Source organism: Bos javanicus, chromosome 19, assembly GCF_032452875.1.
Source record: "Bos javanicus breed banteng chromosome 19, ARS-OSU_banteng_1.0, whole genome shotgun sequence".
Classification (NCBI taxonomy): domain Eukaryota; kingdom Metazoa; phylum Chordata; class Mammalia; order Artiodactyla; family Bovidae; genus Bos; species Bos javanicus.
The window spans coordinates 35,031,904-35,052,343 of NC_083886.1; the positions used below are offsets into that span (position 1 = coordinate 35,031,904).

Here is a 20,440-nt window from a genome sequence, read left to right on the forward strand (position 1 = left end):
GATTACTGAACCACTCCTTCTGTTTAGACGCCGGCACTGTGAGGACGTGACCCAGTGACGCCTGTGACAGAATCAGATAGGGGTGTTGACTAAATGTCTACTGTCAACATTTGTGGGCCTAGACTAATTTTTATAAATTTGGTTTCCAGGCACTGCTCCTGGTACATATACAATGGAGTGGGGCAGCTTCACAGATAAAAGTGACCACACGGCTCTTGAGGATAACATAACCCACTCCATGCTACACAAACATCCCTAGAGTCTAAATAGAAACTTCTTTGGAAAAAAAAAAAAGAAAAGAAACTTCTTTGGGAGTAATGGTCAAAGCTGACCACTTCACCTAAATATGAAATGAAACAGAAACCTCTAGGTCAGTCGGCAGTCTGCATTCTTTTCATGCCAGGGCAAAGGCTAGACTTGTATTTTACTTATTGTTTCCCAGAGTAGCTCATACACCCTTATTTGGAAGTTTTCCTTTCTGGCCTGCAATTGGGGACAAAAAAAGTACCCTAGAAACACAAAATGCAAGCTTTCCATGGAATCCTGCACTCTTAAAAGGTGGAAGGGACATCATGGAGACAGTCCAGGCCCTCATTTCACCAACGTGAAAACCCACTGATGTCAAGCGAGGACCAATGGACCTCCGGTGTCTGTCTCTGAATCCAGGGCTTTGTCTCTCACCCTGACTGATGACTGAGAAAAGATGCAGTTTATTTCACTTGATCTGTGTGTAACCAACCTCTGGGAAGTCTCTCCCTGCCTCGTGCCCACTCCAGTCTCATTTCTAAACCCTCACATCTGATCCAACAGCCTCACCGGGGAGAGGGGATTAGAATCCTCTTATAGAGGGACAACTCACATGACATCAGTGGCCCCCACAGACCATGTCCCCATGTTCCGTCTGCCCTTTCTGCTCCTCCATCTCACCCCGCCCCCTGGCGCCCAGCCACCTAAACCTCTCCTCTCTCACCTCCTCCAAGGTTGGCCCTGCTCCGTCCTCTCGTCCTGTCATGGAAAGAAGCCCAAATTTCTCTACTTCTCCGAAAGCCTGGCCGTGGGAGGCATTCAGCAGCCAAAGAATCTCACCCCCAGGGAGAAGGGAACCTGCCCGGGCTGGAGGGGAAAGGTCCCTCTGGGGAAGTGACATCCCATCCCTGGGAAGGAGCTGGGGCCTGGGAGGATGAGGAGTGGGTTGAAGGTATTGTTTATCTTCCACATGGTGGCACTTTTGAGAGTTAGGTAACAGGAATAAACCAGCTGGTGACAGGAGTGAAAGGGGCGATGGCAGACAGATTTACAGCACAACCGCAGTGGGATGGCTGTGAACCCTTTAGAGGAGCACTCCAGGAACAGGGCAAGGACAAGAGGGAGGAGGGTCATGGGACACAGAAGACACACCTGACTCAGGAAGGGCATGTGACACACAGGGGCGCCCTGATAGCTGGCTAAGCTCACCTGCCAGCCCTTCAGCCTCATGAGATGGTGTCATTAACAGGAAGAGATGCCCAGAGATGCTAATACACATAGCTGTGCTCCAAACGTCACACTCTTCCACTTTTAGAAGAAGCACCTCTGGTTTAGACACACCTGGCAGTTCTGGTTACTGGTTTCCAGGCGCGTGGGCACAGATAGGCGGCAACAGATAAGTGGGGGGGAGGGCGGTCTGTAATGTGAGCAGCATATGACCCCATGTAGACTGACCACAACTTTTGAGAAGCCCCAGGGCACCCCCCAGAGTCAAGGCTGGTGACAGATTTGACAAGGACAGTGATGACCTGAGTAAACAAAAACAGCATGCTGGTCAGACTTTCAGGATGATTTTGTATCTGAAATGGTTAGTGTAAGGCTCTGTATTCCAGAATTTATTACAAGGAAGAGGTCATTTTAATATACTGCTGGTGCTGTTAAGTCGCTTCAGTTGTGTCTGACTCTGTGCGACCCCATGGACAGCAGCCCACCAGGCTCCTCTGTACACGGGATTCTCCAGGGAAGAACACTGGAGTGGGTTGCCATTTCCTTCTCCATTTTAATGTACAGATTACATTAAAATGGAATCACTGTTATCCATTCATTTGCATTTTTTCTTTTTTTAATCACCTACAATGACTGATTGAAAGTCCCCACCAAGGCATAAAGCACAAAAGCAGAAAGCCACAGAAGATTAGATGTCAGGGAAGTTGTGAGGGGCACACACAAACACAACACACACAAAGGCACACACTCCCCCCACGTTGTTAACCTGCACAAAGACACCATTCTACCACATCTCTGGTCCAGCTTGCAAGCATGTCATTCCAAACAACTGTGGCACACTGTAATGTTCTCAGATTGAAATGAGAGCAGAAGAGACCAAAATATAACTATAAACAGATAATTTTCCTAACAGTTCAATGCCCACATGAGCCTGTGAATAGGCTCTCTGTTTATCTGTTTATAAATCAGAAGAGAAGGTTAGACTGCTGATAATTTAACCTTCCAAGTTTTTTCATTTTGTTTTTAACGTGGCTGCCGCGGCCAGAGAGAAAAGCAGGACCAATTAGAGGAAGGAGATGAATTTTCTGGCAGATAAAACAAAGGGGATTTTCAAGGGCTCTGGAGGTGGCTGGCACTGGTTTCTTGCTGAATGGAGTTTCAGGTCAAAACTTACAACTTTACTTTCCAGGTTGATCGTAACCCCTAATCTTAACGCTCATCTGTAATTAGGTTTAATTTGGAACAAGCAGCTGGAGATGAGGGAGGACAAAGAGTGAAGAAGAAAAGACTAGTTTTTCTAGAGAAACAGAGCAAGGGTTTTTTAAATGAGCAGAAGCAGAAGGGCACTGGAAAGAAAGCTTTTATGAATAGATCAGAGTTATGACCTGGGGGTGGTCTGGTGACAGGCAGAGAAGGAGAGCGTGGGTGAGGGGTGATGACCTCAGCTCCTGCAGGGAGTCCCCAGCCCAGGATATCGGGGTTATCTCTCTAGTGGCCTGGAATGCGGAAAACTCTGTGAAACAAGCTTTTCTGAATTTCATAACATTAAATGATTGTTTTAATCTCACTTTTAAATATTTGGCCGACCACATTAATTTTGAAATATCAAACCTACTGTCTCTCAAGAATTCAAAAATTCCCTGGTAATACAAGGGACAGCTGCCATCAAGGTCTTCGTAAGGACATGCTGAAACCTTCGAAATTCTCCGTTGTTTTAATGCTGCTTCTATGATAACACTATTCAGGCTGGTCTCAGCTAACTGGAGCCATATCAACACTTAGAGAAAGTAAAACAAGATTCAACAGACTAGAACTCTTATATCTAAAGCACATTCAGGTAACACACTCCCCACGTGAAAGCCCAGTCTCCTCTGCCCCCAAACTCTTCTCTGAATGAGAAAGTTATTTAAAAGTCTACCAAAGTCACAGAATGTTAAAGATAGTATAAACCTTGCACACACACCTCCTTTTTTTCGTTTTTACATACAAAGCAACAAGAGACCAAGAAAAACTGTAACTGAAAGTTCACTTTCCATGTTAAAAAATTATTTTCCAAAAGGAGGATTTAGAAAAACCTGATTGAAAATTCCATTATACAGTGAAACATTTCAAATCCATCACATCACTATGCCTAAAAAGAGAAATCATAATCTCGAGAGGGAGGCCTAAGAGGCATTTTACAAAATTCAGCAACTATTTCTGACTTTAAAAATCCAAAACATACAAAGGATAATTCCTCTGTATAACAGGGTACATCCATCTCGTGATCTCGGGCGTCCAGCTCTGCATGGGAAGCTCAGAGCTAATCAAAGACGGCCTCACACACCCCATTTTCCCCAGGCTTCATCCACTGTGGTCACGCTGAGAATGTGACCTTTTAATAAACTAACCCTTGTTTCTGGTGATCAATTAAAGCTACTGTTCTACACACATCTACAAACACACATGCATGCATATATATGCACGTTCAAACATATAGGAATACACATATGTATTGCCAAGCCGGTTACTGCATTCTCACTAGTTCTAACAGTTTTTCAGTTGATCTTCTTAACTATTCTAACGGGAGATTTACAGTCTCTACACGTGCATGCCAAATCGCCTCAGTCACATCCAACTCTTTGCGACCCCATGGACTATAGCCAGCCAGGCTCCCATGTCCTTGGGATTCTCCAGGCAAAAATACTGGAGTGGGTTGTCATTCCCTCCTCCAGGGGATCTTCCCAACCCAGGGATTGAATCCAGGTCTCTTATGTCTCCTGCACTGGCAAGTGGGTTCTACCACTATTGCCACCTAGGAAGGCCACAGTCTATAAATAATGCTAATTTTGACTCATTTTTAAAATAAACATTAAAAAAAAATCTTACTGCCTTGGCTAGTCTATCTGAAAACAATATCCTCTGTGGGCACCTGTTTTTTCCTGACCTCTGCAGGAGTGTTTTTAGTTTCCTGTTAAATGTGGTGTATGCGGCTTTCAGACCATTTTATTATCTTTGAAAGAATCCATTCATTCCTATTAACTGTTTATGAGGTAGATGTTAAGTGTTATTAAATGCACTACTGATATATACAGTAAGATGAATTTCTTCTCTTTAAATGTACCGATGTTGTAAATTTATATAATAATATTATTGCATTTTGGAATGAACCATTTTTTTTGTAACCAGTGAGTGTTATATTTTGAAAAGGCCTCACTGGAGTAAATGTAGCTTATCTTTCAGTCAGGACGTGTGCACTGCCACACTGTCCCCTGGCTTTCTTTCCCCTCTGTCTCTGAAAGGCTTTAGTATCAGGAACAGTGTTAATAGTATTAGCTCTGCCTCTGTTAAAATAAACTGCAGAGTCCTCCATCTTTGGTCTTCTGGAGTGTTTTTCAAGTTTCTATTATTTGAGTATCACCTTTACAATTTTTGGAGACGGAAATGTCAACCCTCTCCAGTATTCTTGACTGGACAAGAGGACCTTGGTGGGCTACAGTCCATGGGATCACAAAGAGTCGGACATGACTGGGTGACTAACACTTTACAATTTTGGCTATATTTGTATTTACCTGTCCTATTACCTGGGGCTTCCCTGGTAGCTCAGCAGTAAAGAACCCACCTGCCAATGCAGGAGACCTGGGTTTGATCCCTGAATCAGGAAGATCCTCTGGAGAGGGAACTGGCAACCCACTCTAGTATTCTTGCCTGGGAAATCCCAGACAGAGGAGGCTGGTGGGCTACAGTCCATGGGGTCGCAGAATCAGACATGACTGAGCCACTGAGCACGCACGTCCTATTACATCTTTAATATTTTTGTGCATAAACTAAATGTTAACTCATTTTTTAAAAAACCTAATCTTGTCCTAAGCAACATAGATTCAATGAACTACTTACGATTTTTCTAACACAGCTTAATTTAATTACTAAAATAAGAACTAGCCATCAGTATATACCCTAAACCATTATGTGCACCCTCTGTCAGATCAGATTAGATCAGATCAGATCAGTCGCTCAGTCGTGTCCGACTCTTTGCGACCCCATGAATCGCAGCACACCAGGCCTCCTTGTCTATCACCAACTCCCGGAGTTCACTGAGACTCACATCCATCGAGTCAGTGATGCCATCCAGCCATCTTATCCTCTGTTGTCCCCTTCTCCTCTTGCCCCCAATCCCTCCCCGCATCAGAGTCTTTTCCAATGAGTCAACTCTTCGCATGAGGTGGCCAAAGTACTGGAGTTTCAGCTTTAGCATCATTCCTTCCAAAGAAATCCCAGGGCTGATAATGCATTAATAATCTTTAGGAAACGATGCATTTGACGACTTTAAATAGCACAGAAATCTATTTTTCTGATCTTTGAAAAACTCTGCATATTAACATCATCTGAGTTCAGGATTCTTTCTGAAGTTTTTTCCTTAAGTCACTTTGTGATGTCTTCCAATATTCTGCCCAAGTGTTTCACTACTTCGTGAATTTAGCAGTTTCTTTCTCCTAGGAAATTTCATCAAAATTTTTTATTTTTATTCTATTTTTTTAAACCACCACATCTCTGATTACATACATTCTTGTATTGCTTATTTGGAGTACTTGTGGGTTTTTTTTTTTTTTTTCCTTAGTTTAACTACAGCTTTATCTAGTTCCTTGTTTTAACAAAGGGTCTATTCTTATATGTTTCAATTCTAGTGATTTTTTTTTTCTTTTTTTTTTGTTCTTTCATATATTCATTTAACAAATACTGAGTGTGAACCATGTGCCAGGTCACGGGCCAGGTGATGAGGATAGAAGCAAGGAAACAGATGCTGTCAAAATTGACTTCATTAATTTCCGCCCCTTTTTAAAAAACTCCCTCCTGGACTTCCCTGGTGGTACAGTGGACAAGAATCCGCCTGCCAATGTAGGACACAGGGGTTTGATCCCTGGTCTAGGAAGATCTCACAGGCCAAGGAGCAACTAAGCCCGTGCACCACGACTACTGAGCCCGTGCACTGCAACTACTGAAGCCCTCGAGCCTAGAGCCCGTGCTCCACCACGAGAGGCCACCGCAACGAGGAGCCCGAGCACCGCAGCAAAGAGCAGCCCCCACTCTCCACAACTAGAGAAAAGTCCGCGCGTAGCAACAAAGACCCAGCGCAGCCAAAACTAAATAAATTAACATATATACATAAAATTCCCTCCTGTTTTCCCAGATTTCTTTTGTCCTTTATTTTCTAATTTTCTATGTCTAGTACTTACTGCATTTATGATAAAAGCTTTTAGAGAACTAAACTAGCTTGCTATTTGTAACTATATAAAGTATTTCACTATTATTTTTCTAAATGATCCATAATCATAGTTTTCAGATCCTATTTGGGTCAAAATTTCCAAACAGCTTTCTTTATATATAATTGATAGATAACATTACACTAGTTTCAGGTTTACAACATAACGATGTATGGATATTTGTATACACTGTAAAGCGATCACCACAATAAGCATGGTTACCATCGGTCACAGTGCAGTTATAAAATGATTCACCCCCAGCCACTTTCAAACATGCAATACAGTACAGTTAGCTACAGCCACACCATGCTGTATCAAGATGGATTAACTGTTTAAAATTTCAATTTCTACTCCTACAGTTTTACTGCATTGTGACCGGTAAAATTTCCCTTAAGAGACTGTAATAAGGTTTTCTTTCTGGTCTAGAAGAGATCAATGTTTTAACCATTTCACGAACACACACACTGAAGTCTCTCATTTCACATGTGAGTTTTTCCAGGCAGTTTTAATAGCTTTTGCATTTAATTACTTCCACGGTTTGTCTAGTTAGTGTACTCATTTTGTAACTGCTACTTTTTCTTCTTGAATTGTATTCTTATCAATACTGAAAGTCCAGTCTGATTTAAGGTGCTTTGTGGTGTGTATCTTTAACTGATACGATTGTTTCAGTAGTCAAAGGCATGAGAGACAGATAGCCGCAATTAAATCACATTTTCTTCACTATCAAGACAGATACTGCTTTACTACACAGAAAGTTTAAGAATAGCAGGCAGTGTTCTATCAAGTCAAAGGTCTTCTGAGTCATACAAGAAAATGGTTACATATTTTAAGTGCCAAAGAAGTGCAAACCCTCATCAAGTGATATGGCTGTTAGAACAGAGGTCTCAGACACCTATCAGGAGCTCCAAGATCAAATGTAGTTTGAATTTAAGGGACATGGGCATCATGACCACTTTCTTCTTCAAGTTCTGGAGTCGGTGTCACAAAGAGATTACCAGGATTTTGAACCTAGAATTCTTTGCCCAGGGAAACTATCAGTAAGGCTGAAGGCAAAAGAGAGAGATCATCATATCAAGGGTGAGACACAGCATCACGCATGGATGATCTTTGTATGGGTGCAAATCCAGCTGCTCCAGACTGTGCCCCAATCGCAGCAAAAGGTGCTCAGCTGGTACGGTGTCAGGTAAGAATCCTGTTCCTGCCGGAAATCTCTGTTGGTTAAAAAACCTCATCAAACTGAGAAGGCAACCCCAAAATTATATGGGATAAAATTCCAACACCAGTTATTATTTGGAATAAAGCATGTAAGTAAACATCTTTTAATTCAAGAAAGGTTTAGAATCAAGTAGAGAAGTAGTATAAATAAACAAGTAGCAATAGGATTATAAATTAAGAAATACCTGTATTTTGGAGCTATTTTAATGTTTAAGAGAACTGAATCTTCCAAGAATTACAGAGCAGCCTCATGATTCTAATTTAAAGTGTGTAATTGACAGTGTGCATTTACACACACACACACAAGAGAGACTGTGTGAATGTTTAGGGATGTATATAAGGACTTAAGAATCACTATATTTTTAAGAATAATTACACATGAGCACAGCAAACACAAAGACTTATAAGAACTGGACTTGATGTTGAACTTGAAAGCTTTCTTTAGAACTAGATTTTTATTATTCACAACTTTAACCAACTTAATTTTAAAAATCAAACTACCATCTGAATATTATGCTTTTATGCAGCTTATGTATTTTGTTTTCTGTGTTAATCCAGAGGAGGCTCTTTTTCTAAGTGAGTTTAACCCATTTATTATACTAACAGATATATCTAATATTCTCACCTTTTTTTATTATGTGTTATCACTGATCTTTAACATATACATCTTTTTTTTTTTTTTAATTCTAAAAGGCTGCATTTTCCAAGTATGTCTCTCAGGACACTAGTTTCACTCTAAAATTCTTCTATGGAACAAAATACATCTGAGAAAAATACATGCTATATTCTCCTCTTTGTGAATGCTGTCAAAACTCTGATGAATCCCTGAAATCTAAAACTAAGGACAAGGCAGCCCATTAATTTGCTCAAGCCCACCAACCAACTCCACTTCCCTTCCCCTTACCTCAAAACTCTGAACTGCTATGAGTAAGATAAAACAAAGCACAAAAAGATATTTTGGAAATAGAAAATATAATTGATGAAAATTTCAAAGTCAATAAGAAAAGCTGGAAGAAAAAGGTGAGCATGGAGATGATAGAATATATAAAACTTCAGTGCCAGACAGAATCACAGGAAATGCTCCAGCCAGAGAAAAGGGAACGTACGAAACGAGAAAAAGGCTTCAAGAAGCAGGGAGCTCACCTGAGAGTAAAGCCAGACCAGAAGGCAACCAAGTCTGAACGGGAAATGTTAAGTCAGAAGGACAGGAATAGTCATGACTAAAGCTTACCGGGCACTTTCTGTGATGTGTGAGCCTATTCTAATCCATCATGTGCTTCAAGCTATTAACGACTGCGACAACCTTCTGAGGCAGGCTGTACTACTGTCCTCTTTCTTGGAGCTTAACTCATGTGCCCAAAGCCTCAGAGCTGCTAAGGGACAAAACTGGGAATGTGAACACAGTGTGGCTCCAGAGCCAAAACTCTTAACCGCCATGCCTTCTGTCTTTAAGAAGAAAATGAATTCTCTACAACAATCTGTAGACTTGAGAAGCCGGATTAGAGGGTAAAAGCAAGTTAAGATCATTTTAGGAGTAAAAAACTACAGTGACTGTGTGCTCAGTCAGTCGTATCTGACTCTATTCGACCCCATGGACTATAGCCTGCCAGTCTCCTCTGTCCATGGAATTTTCCAGGCAAGAATACTGAAGTGAGTTGCCATTTCCTTCTCCATAGGATTTTCCCGACCCAGGGATCAAACCCACGTCTCTTCCGTCTCCTGCACTGGCAGGTGGATTCTTTACCACTGCGCCAACTTACTCCTTCTAGATTTCCTTTAATTTTTTTTTTGTCACACCACATGGCATGTGGGATCTTAATTCCCTGACCAGGGATCAAATCCAAGTCCCTTGCATTGGAAGAGCAGAGTCTTAATTAACCACTGGCCCACCTGGGAAATCCCTATTTTTTTTTTTCTTTTAAAGTAATATTGCCTGTCACAGATTATAAATTAAATCATGTAAGCCTGAATTTCCTTCTCTTCTACCTCTAGATGCACTACCTGGTTTTCCAGTACATGATAAATATTCGAGCCTAGTATTTTAAATGCTGACTGGTTTTCAACTTTAAGAATTAACCTACAAACACACAGAGATTTAATGATACTAATTAGGAGACAGAATGTTCTTGCTATGTAAAAGGCTGGGAAGAGGGTATGGAGCCTGTAGGGGAAATGGCAGAAGAAATGTAGAGATAGCATATCCTTCTTTACTGAGCCAAGGACACCATTTAAAGCTGGTTAGTCAAGAAATACATGTGATAAATAACAAAAGATTTCCTTAGTATTTTTGTTTTTTGAATGAAAATTTCATATAGCAAAGTTTTACAGTCAACAACTAGACACCCACAACTGTACCCCACCATTAACACTTTACTAACAATAAATTCAGAAAATTTTAGTATGGCTTGCAGGAACAGAGGAAGAGAGAAATACAGTACTAAAAACGCACTGAATTCCTCACTCTATACAACCTTCAAAACTAGTAAATCAAGAAATAGTACAGACATACAAAATTATGTAGAACTATAGAGATAACCACCATTTCCTTGAAATGCATCAAAAATAAGAGGGACTGACGAAAGGACAGCTGGATGAACAGGATAAAGCAACGGAAACAGAATGTTAACTGTAGACTCTGTGGTGGGTCTACGGGTGCTAGCTATACATACCTTTCAATTTTTCTGACTAAAATTTCCTAAGAAAATATTGACACAGATGTGGTTGAGAGTGGACCTCACATCCCTGCTGGCCTCTTCATGGCACTGGCCGAGCCTCCTTCTAGCCGCTCCACACCGGGTGGAGCTGGGTGCTGGAGCCTGGTGGAGGTAGGGAGGGAGAATGCCATAGGGATGACGGGCACCCCGTCCAGGCCCAGCCCCACTAGCCCCCACAGGACCCTCATGTCCTCTCCCCTCTCCTGACCACCATCAGAGTCAGCAGAACCCGGGAGCTGGACCCAGAAGACACATTCACCAGCCTGAGCCTCTAACAACCATATGACTCTCAAAGGGCCCCACCTCACCCTGGACCGGGGCGTGAGGGGAAATCAACTTTTAATGTCTTAAGGGGCTATTCTGGGATCTGTCTTTAACCACAGTTAGCTTAACCAACAGGGAGTGGAATCTGAGGGAGTGGGGGTTGAAGCTTTGACTTTTGTTTCCTATCACTGGTATCCACTGTTTAAAAACACACGCAGATTTAAAGCAAAGAGTAAGAAGCTGTCAGTTCATGGTGACACTGGGAATGGCCTTCTAAGGTTTTAACTCTAAGTAGAAAATAAGGTTTCTTTAGCATATTGGGCACCTATGTGTGAATATAAAATGGCACCATTCCTCTGGAGCGATACAATCCCACCCTGGCCCACTCTTTATTCCCAGCTGCCTTTGAGCCGTGCACAACCTGCGTGACTATACCCAGCATCCCTCTCTGATCTGCAGGCACTGAAAACCTGGCTGGAAACTGAAGGACTGTTAACTGAGACCTTTGAGGAAGTAAGGGATGTGGTCCTTGACAGGTTCAGATTCCAGCTGCCCTTATTCACGCAGACTCTCATGTCTTTTGCTTGATTCATTTTTCTCGTCCGTCCCATAATGCCACAGTCAGTCACAGTGACTCAACTCTAAAGACTGCATCCCCACACAAAAGAATTCTTGCTACCATGGCAGACAGTTTCAAGGCTGGAAAGGTAGCCGCAGCTGAGAACCTGCCTTCTGCCTCAGGCCTGCCTGCAGAGGTTCATGGGGTGGAATGGGGATTCTGCCTCATTTACCCTCTAACAGCCCCTCCCTGTTGGAGCAACTGAGGTCTCAAGGGGGTCAGCCAGGAGGTGTGCCGCTTGGATCTCCCTCCGAGAAAGACTGTGGCTTCAGCTGCAAGGACAGGTATGAACTGACACTCCAGCAGCCAGTGCCACTGGGACTCAGCCTGGCTTTTGAGCTGAAGGCACATTTCTCCAGGAAGCCTCAGCAAGGCCTGACCCAGTGAGAGGATGAGGGCCTGGCTCTCACTGCCCGAGCAGGTCTCCTCTACCAGGCAGTCTTCTCAGGGGCTCCCTGGCAGCTGGCCGGGACCTGGTCAGACTTGCAGGTTCTCTGCCCAAAATTGCTGCTGCCTTTTCCTTTTTGGGGTGCTGGTCCAATGGCTCTCCTGGCCTGATTCAGGTTCCCACCTCTTCTTTCTCAGGCATTTTACCCTCTAATAACCCTCCTTCATTCCCAATTCTGTTTAAGAGTCTGCGCCTCAGAGGACAAAGCTGACATAGGACTGGTGTAGAAATCAGGCGTGGGTGTTGCTGTGCCTGTCTCCTCCTCACCTCCACTGCTTACCTTTGGGCCCCCTGCTCTGAGGACCCTCAAAGCACTTGCTCTGAGTCTAGTCCAATGCACCACACCTGCCAATGGGAGGCCCTGCCCTCCCAGCCTCATGAAAGGTGGTAAAGCAGATTGAGGATGTGTTAATCTTTAACAAAACTCTCATTTCCGGGATCTCATTGGTGCATTCTATAGCATTTCATCACAGCACAGAGATCACTTAAAGTTATATGCACATTTTCAGCTGACAATAGTCTAGCAAGACAGTCTTTCCTAAGACTTTCTAACTGGGTATCTTTACTTGCAGCAAATCAGACTTGAGTTCCTATACTGAAATTGTATGCACTCAGAAAAGTGCGATAAAATAAGTCACTGCCATAAAAATGTCTTTTTCATCCGCTATTCATTAGATTGCTTTGAAAAGCAAGGTCACTTAGAAACTGGAACACAAGCACCCAAATAACACTTAAAAACTAACAAGGGGCACAGTCTCTTCATAGTTTTGACACCAACAAAATAATACACAGGGCAAGTGGATATTAATGAGATGTGTTTAAAATCTTACATATTCTTTTCTTGTTTAGTCATGTCCGACTGTGCGACCCCATGGACTATGGCCCACCAGGTTCCTCTGTCCATGGGATTTCCCAGGCAAGAATACTGGAATGGGTTGCCATTTCTTCCTCCAGGGGATCTTCCAGACCCAGGGATTAAACCTGAGTTGCCTGCACTGGAAGGTGGATTCTTTACTGCTGAGCCACCAGGGAAGCCCTTGCTGCTGCTGCTGCTGCTGCTGCTAAGTCGCTTCAGTCGTGTCGGACTCTGTGAGACCCCACAGACAGCAGCCCACCAGGCTCCCCCGTCCCTGGGATTCTCCAGGCAAGAACACTGGAGTGGGTTGCCATTTCCTTCTCCAATGCATGAAAGTGAAAAGTGAAAGTGAAGTCGCTCAGTCGTGTCCGACTCCTAGCGACCCCATGGACTGCAGCCCACCAGGCCCCTCCGTCCACGGGATTTTCCAGGGAAAAGTACTGGAGTGGGGTGCCATCGCCTTCTCCGAGGGAAGCCCTTACCTAATAGCTTATCGCAGGGCTGTTTAGGACACAGACAAACGTGCGTTAACTTGCAAATATTGGCTATTTTGCCCAAAGAAGGCTGGATGAGTGCTGTGCAGTTTAGAAAGCCACCCCTTCATAATCAATGCAGTAACCCCATCTCTAGTTTTTCCTCCATGGTCTCCACTTGTGGCCAGTTTCCCATCCTGATTGTACCAGTCCAATGTACCATAGCCGCCGCCTCCCAGCCTCAAGGACACTGCCTGCCCCTGCCTAGCCTCCCTGCCCAGGTGAGTGGAGACCAGTGAACCGAGGCTAAGAGACCCAGATCTTAATGATAGCCCTGCCTCGGATTTGGGGACAAGTCACTTGGACAAGCTGGGGCAATTTCCTTATTCAAATTCAAATTTAAAAATCACCCCCTGGAAAAGAGTTTCGAGTTCTGACTCTGTCCCAGATTCACAGACCAGTCACCTGCCGGCCCGGGACTCCAGCCCGAGATGGACAATCTCCTTTCCTTGCAAGCACGCACTTGGGGACATTGAAATAAACCGTTTGCGTGTGTGACTGGGCAGAAACATCCTATTCATCCGCAAACGCGACCCCGTGGCCAGCAGTCTACGTCTGCGGGAGGCCAGGCTGACCCTCAGGGCTGAGGACGAAGCCAGCCGTCTCTGAGGACCCGTGTGAGGACCGGAAGCACGGGTCCTGGGATCGGTCCCCGCTATTCTGAGTGAGCAACAGTCACCGTCCGGCCCCCCGTCTGAGGGTGAGTAACAGACCTGCTGACCTCTCGCACTGTCCACTGGGCTCTGGAAAGTGTGTGACACGGGCGCGGCCGGGGCCCACACGTCCGCACGGACCTCTCCCAGCCCGGGGTCGCCCCCGGCCCCCTACCCCCGGCCCTCCTCCGCCCGTCTGGCCGCCAGGTGAGCCGGCGGCGCTCCCCGGTCGCGGCGCGGGCACAGGTGAGCCTGCCACCCCCGCCGCGCATTCCAGAGGCGGGACTCACGCCCGGGAACTTCGCCTTTTCGCCCCCCGGCGCCCGCGGGCAGCGCGGCCCGGCCCGGGGTGGTGGGGGAAGGGCTCCCAGCCGCGAGGGGGCGCGGCGACCCCCGGCACGCCGCACAGACCTGCTTCGGGATCCTCGGGCCGCCCCGAGTGGTTGCCCATGGCTCGGCCGCCTACGGCAGCGGCCGGCCGGCCGCCTCAGACGGCGCGTCCACCGCGCGGCCGCTCACACCGGCTCGGGCTGACGAAGCGGCTGCGTCTGGCGGGTCCGCTCCAGTCAAAGAAAGGGCCGTCGCTTCAGTCCCAGCGGCCGCCGGCCACTCCGCGCTCGCTCATCTGCATGCAGCCCGCCCACCTCGACTCCCGCGGCCCGCGCACCCGAAGGCCCTGCCCACCTTATCTGCATGCCGCCCCTCCCTCGGCAGGCCGTCTGCCTCGACTCGGGCTGCCCCGCCCCCTTATCTGCATATCTCTCTGGGGCTCCCAGACTCTTCCTCCCCGGTGGGGGAGGGACGCGCCCGCCGCCCGACTTCCGGCCTCTAGGGGCGGCCGCTGGGAACTGCAGCTGGACACTGCGGGCTGGAAAAACCCCACTGCGGGGAGGCCAAGGCCAGGTGTCACGAGGAAGGCACAGTCCTGCGCATGAGATATCACACCATCGGGAAAAACCTGGGGTTGCATACGACAGGCGCTTCCTAAGTATTTTCTGGGTAAGTTTTGAGTTAAGTTGTGAGATAAATGAATAGACCAACAAGCAAGTTTTGAGACGGAGGTGGTGAGGAAGACGCTTTAACAACATTCTCCACGATGAATGCTGCCACTAAAAATAAAAATGCATGCCAGTCACGAGCAGGATCTGCTCTCCGAAATGACTGAGTTACGGAAATCACCCTAAACGACTTTCCACCCTGAACGACTTTCATAGTCAGCCTTGCAGTGAAAACGCTTCAGTTCAGTTCAGTCGCTCAGTCCTGTCCGACTCTTTGCGACCCCATGAATTGCAGCACGCCAGGCCTCCCTGTCCATCACCAACTCCCGGAGTTCACCCAAACTCATGTCCATCAAGTCGGTGATGCCATCCAGCCATCTCATCCTCTGTCGTCCTCTTCTCCTCCTGCCCCCAATCCCTCCCAGCATCAGAGTCTTTTCCAATGAGTCAACTCTTCTCATGAGGTGGCCAAAGTACTGGAGTTTCAGCTTCATCATCATTCCTTCCAATGAACACCCAGGACCAATCTCCTTCAGAATGGACTGGTTGGATCTCCTTGCAGTCCAAGGGACTCTCAAGAGTCTTCTCCAACACCACAGTTCAAAAGCATCAATTCTTTGGCGCTCAGCTTTCTTCACAGTCCAACTCTCACATCCATACATGACCACTGGAAAAACCATAGCCTTGACTAGACGGACCGTTGTTGGCAAAGTAATGTCTCTGCTTTCGAATATGCTATCTAGGTTGGTCATAACTTTCCTTCCAAGAGTAAGTGTCTTTTAATTTCATGGCTGCAGTCACCATCTGCAGTGATTTTGGAGCCCCCAAAAATAAAGTCTGACACTGTTTCCACTGTTTCCCCATCGATTTCCCATGAAGTGATGGGACCAGATGCCATGATCTTCGTTTTCTGAATGTTGAGCTTTAAGCCAACTTTTTCACTCTCCACTTTCACTTTCAATCAAGAGGCTTTTTAGTTCCTCTTCACTTTCTGCCATAAGGGTGGTGTCATCTGCATATCTGAGGTTACTGATATTTCTCCCGGCAATCTTGATTCCAGCTTGTGCTTCTTCCAGCCCAGCGTTTCTCATGATGTGCTCTGCATATAAGTTAAATAAGCAGGGTGACAATATACAGCCTTGACGTACTCCTTTTCCTATTTGGAACCAGTCTGTTGTTCCATGTCCAGTTCTAACTGTTGCTTCCTGACCTGCATATAGGTTTCTCAAGAGGCAGGTCAGGGGGTCTGGTATTCCCATCTCTTTCACAATTTTCCACAGTTTATTGTGATCCACACAGTCAAAGGCTTTGGCATAGTCTATAAAGCAGAGATAGATGTTTTTTCTGGAACTCTCTTGCTTTTTTGATAATCCAGCGGATGTTGGCAACTTGATCTCTGGTTCCTCTGCCTTTTCCAAAACCAGCTTGAACATCTGGAAGTTCACAGTTCACGTACTGCTGAAGCCTGGCTTGGAGAATTTTGAGCATTACTTTACTAGCATGTGAGATGAGTGCAATTGTGCGGTAGTTTGAGCATTCTTTGGCATTGCCTTTCTTTGGGATTGGAATGAAAAATTGACCTTTTCCAGTCCTGTGGCCACTGCTGAGTTTTCCAAATTTGCTGGCATATGGAGTGCAGCACTTTCACAGCCTCATCTTTCAGGATTTGAAATAGCTCAACTGGAATTCCATCACCTCCACTAGCTTTGTTCGTAGTGATGCTTTCTAAGGCCCACTTGACTTCGCATTCCAGGATGTCTGACTCTAGGTCAGTGATCACACCATCGTGATTATCTTGGTCATGAAGATCTTTTTTGTACAGTTCTTCTATGTTTTCTTGCCACTTCTTCTTAATATCTTCTGCTTCTGTTAGGTCCATACCATTTCTGTCCTTTATCGAGCCCTCTTTGCATGAAATATTCCCTTGGTATCTCTAATTTTCTTGAAGAGATCTCTAGTCTTTCCCATTCTGTTGTTTTCCTCTATTTCTTTGCATTGATCGCTGAGGAAGGCTTTCTCATCTCTCCTTGCTATTCTTTGGAACTCCGCATTCAGATGCTTATATCTTTCCTTTTCTCCTTTGCTTTTCGCTTCTCTTCTTTTCACAGCTATTTGTAAGGCCTCCCCAGACAGCCATTTTGCTTTTTTGCATTTCTTTTCCATGAAGCAGAAGATATTAAGAAGAGGTGGCAAGAATACACAGAAGAACTGTACAAAAAAGATCTCACGACCAAGATAATCATGATGCTGTGATCACTGACCTAGAACCAGACATCCTGGAATGTGAAGTCAAGTGAGCCTTAGAAAGCATCACTACAAACAAAGCTAGTGGAGGTGATGGAATTCCAGTTGAGTTATTTCAAATCCTGAAAGATGAGGCTGTGAAAGTGCTGCACTCCATATGCCAGCAAATTTGGAAAACTCAGCAGTGGCCACAGGACTGGAAAAGGTCGAACTTGCTAATTCTTGCAGTGAAAATACATAATAGGAAAAAAAATCATAAGCAGGACGGCGGTTTCCAGCTCTGCGTCCCCTGAACACTGGTTCACCTCAGCTTTCATTCAGTGTTTCAGGCCGCCCAGGGCACTTGGGTACTCACTGTGTTTATTCCCTCCGCTTCCTGGACGGCATACTTCGCTTCCTGCCTCCTCTGGCATCCTCCTCTCCGTCCCCTTCCTTTCTTTCTCCTCATCCCCTGACCTCTGGACACTGCGTACCCTCATGGCTGGTCACCTCTGTCCAATTTGCTCAGGGCCTCTAACTTGGCCTTTGCAGCCAAGCTGTAGCTTTTAAGTCCTGCCTGTGTGTCTTGAGCTTGGTCCTGCCTTCTGAACTCTGGATTCATCTACCCAACTACCGTCTTGATGCCTCCAACTTAGGTTCCTCAGTTTAATGGGAACAAAACCCAATTCTAGGTTTTATACCATCAGTGTCTCACACAGTCTCCCTCATCTCTGTAAACAGGATGTGTCAGGATGTATGTGGTCAATGCCACCATCTCTCAGCACCGCTCACGGCTTCCACCGCTGCCACCTGGACCAGCCCATAGTCACCTCCCACCAGTATCTCTGCCACCGCCTCCCATCCAGCCTCCCTTCTTCTGCCCCTGGCTCTTTACGGTCTGACCTTCACATGACAGAGCGACGCTTCTAAGATCCAGGTCAAGTCCCCCGACTTACACGCTCTTTCTGTCTCTCAGAGGAAAAGCCAAGCCCTCACCATGGCCTCCAAGGCCCTGAATTCCCTCCCATTGCTCCGCTGTGGACTTGCCCCCACCTCCCCAGCCAGCGGTCTTGCTGCAGCACCTCCTCACTGTTCCCCAGATCAGCCAAGGTGCTCCGACTCCAGGGCTTTTGCACTCACTGTTCCCTCTGACCCAAATGCTTTCCCCCACATTCCAACAGACCTCTCACTTTCCAGATCTCTGGTCAAATACCATTTGTTCGCTTAAAAGGAGTTTCTCTTGTCTTATCACATGAAAGAGTAAATCAGACCCTCAACACACACACTTCCTGGCTTTGTGGACCTTGTGACACTTTCCACTGTTTAGTGGACTTGTTTACTTGTCTCTCCAGCAGAGTGAAAACATCACAAGAACAGCGAATGAATGGATGAGTGAGTTTATAGGCTCTGCTAAGTCGCTTCAGTTGTGTCTGACTCTTTTAACCCCATGGACTATAGCTCACTTAGGCTCCTCTGCCCATGGGGTTTCCTACGTAAGAATACTAGAGTGGGGTGCCATTTCATTCTCCAGGGGATCTTCCCAACCCAGGGATCAAACCCACCGCTCTTACGTCTCCTGCATTGGCAGGAGGTTTCTTTACCACTCGAGCCATCTGGGGCTCTCCTCTACTGGTAGCATAAAGTCCCCAGTTCTCCTGCATGGTATCATCTTGCACCCTCCCACCGTGTTACTCTGGCCTCAAAACCACTTTCAAAAGTACACCATCCCTTGGGACTTACCTGGTGCTCCAGTAGCTGAGACTCCTCGTTCCCAATGCAAGGGGCCTGGCCTTAGTCCCCAGGGAACTAGATCCCACATGCCGCAACTAAAGATCCCTCATGCTGCAACTAAGACCCGGGGTAGCCAAATAAATAAATATTAAAATAATAGTACAGCCTCCCTGTACCTCCCAGCAACATGAAGCCAGCTGTGGTAACCTGCACACACCCTCCTGGTCTCAGCCCCTACGCTTTCCTATCTGCTGTCTTCACTCTGGTTTAACTCTGCTGTAACCTGGCTACCTGGAAAATGCGGGTTTTCTGCTCTAAATGCGTGGTCAGGCATCACTTCCTCTGGGGGCCTGCTCACCCCAGCCAGCATCAAATACTCCTGTTCAGTGCTGCTGTCCTTGGAAATGCTTGTGTTTTCCCACAGAACCATGTTACTTAAACTATTCTTTATACACTGTGAACTCCACGAGTGGCAAGGATGCTGTCTTACTCCTTTTTGCATCCACATCTAATAAATACTAAAGTAAATAACATATTTACTTACTCTATAATATGCCACTAATTTCTCAAACAAACAAAATAGTTCTGTGATGGTCACTTAGCTTCTGAAGGATTCTTTGCTCTCCACAGAAATACTATGTCACTGAAATGAAAAGAGTAAACATTATAAAGACATCAGGTCTGCCCAAATAGTTATAATATATAATTTTATCAAAATTCAAATGAATCATGAACTTGATGTGTTTATTCCAAGACTCACCTGGAGGAATAACGTATCAGAAAGCCTAAGAAAGTTTGCAAGAGGAAGAATAACGAGAAGAGATTTGCCTTATTAGAAATAAAAACATGCAGGCTTCTCTGGTAGTCCAGTGATTGAGAGTCCACCTGCCAATGCAGGGGACACAGGTTCAATCCCTGGTCAGGGAACATTCCACATGCCATGGAGCAATGAAGCCCATGCGCCACCACTACTAAAGCCCACTCGCCTAGAGTTTGTGCTCTGCAACAAGAGAAGCCACTGCAATGAGAAGCCCAAGCATCGCAACAAACAGTGACCCCTGCTCACGGCAACTAGAGAAAGTCTTTGCAGCAATGGAGACCCAGTGCAGCTAAAAATAAAGAAATAATTTTTTTTAAAAAAAGGAAAAATATGCCATAAAATTCCATCAGAAAAACAGTGTGGTTACAACAGAATGGAAATTCCCAAAAGGATTAAACATAAAGTAACACTTCAAATTAAGTGACAGCCATATCTCCCTCTTTATGCCCCAAATAAATTCCAATTCAATATAAATTTAACTGTAAAAGATGAAAATATAAAAGTTCTGGAAGTAAACATGGATGAATATTTTATAAAATTAAAAGGGGGAAAGCCTTCTTTTTTGTCCGAACTTTCACTGTGAACATTTTCAGATTCATAGAAAAGTTCGGCCAGAACACTACAGTGAACACTAAAGGGAATACTACAGTCAA

At 45.4% G+C, this 20,440-nt stretch overlaps 1 protein-coding gene across 12 annotated transcripts in view; it reads right to left on the reverse strand.

Moving 5' to 3' along the window:
• Positions 1-20,440, reverse strand: part of SPECC1 (sperm antigen with calponin homology and coiled-coil domains 1) — a 206,830-nt gene that overhangs the window by 104,858 nt on the left and 81,532 nt on the right. For 3 of the 12 annotated variants that reach the window (XM_061389770.1, XM_061389769.1, XM_061389768.1), the window contains exon 1: positions 14,427-14,671. The exons of 8 other annotated variants lie outside the window; for them this stretch is intronic. In XM_061389770.1, coding sequence (XP_061245754.1) covers positions 14,427-14,466 — 40 coding nt within the window. In that variant the 5' untranslated portion in view covers positions 14,467-14,671. Of the gene's footprint in view, positions 1-14,426; positions 14,672-20,440 lie in introns of those variants that run through there. One more of the 12 variants, XM_061389773.1, reaches the window with a different exon arrangement.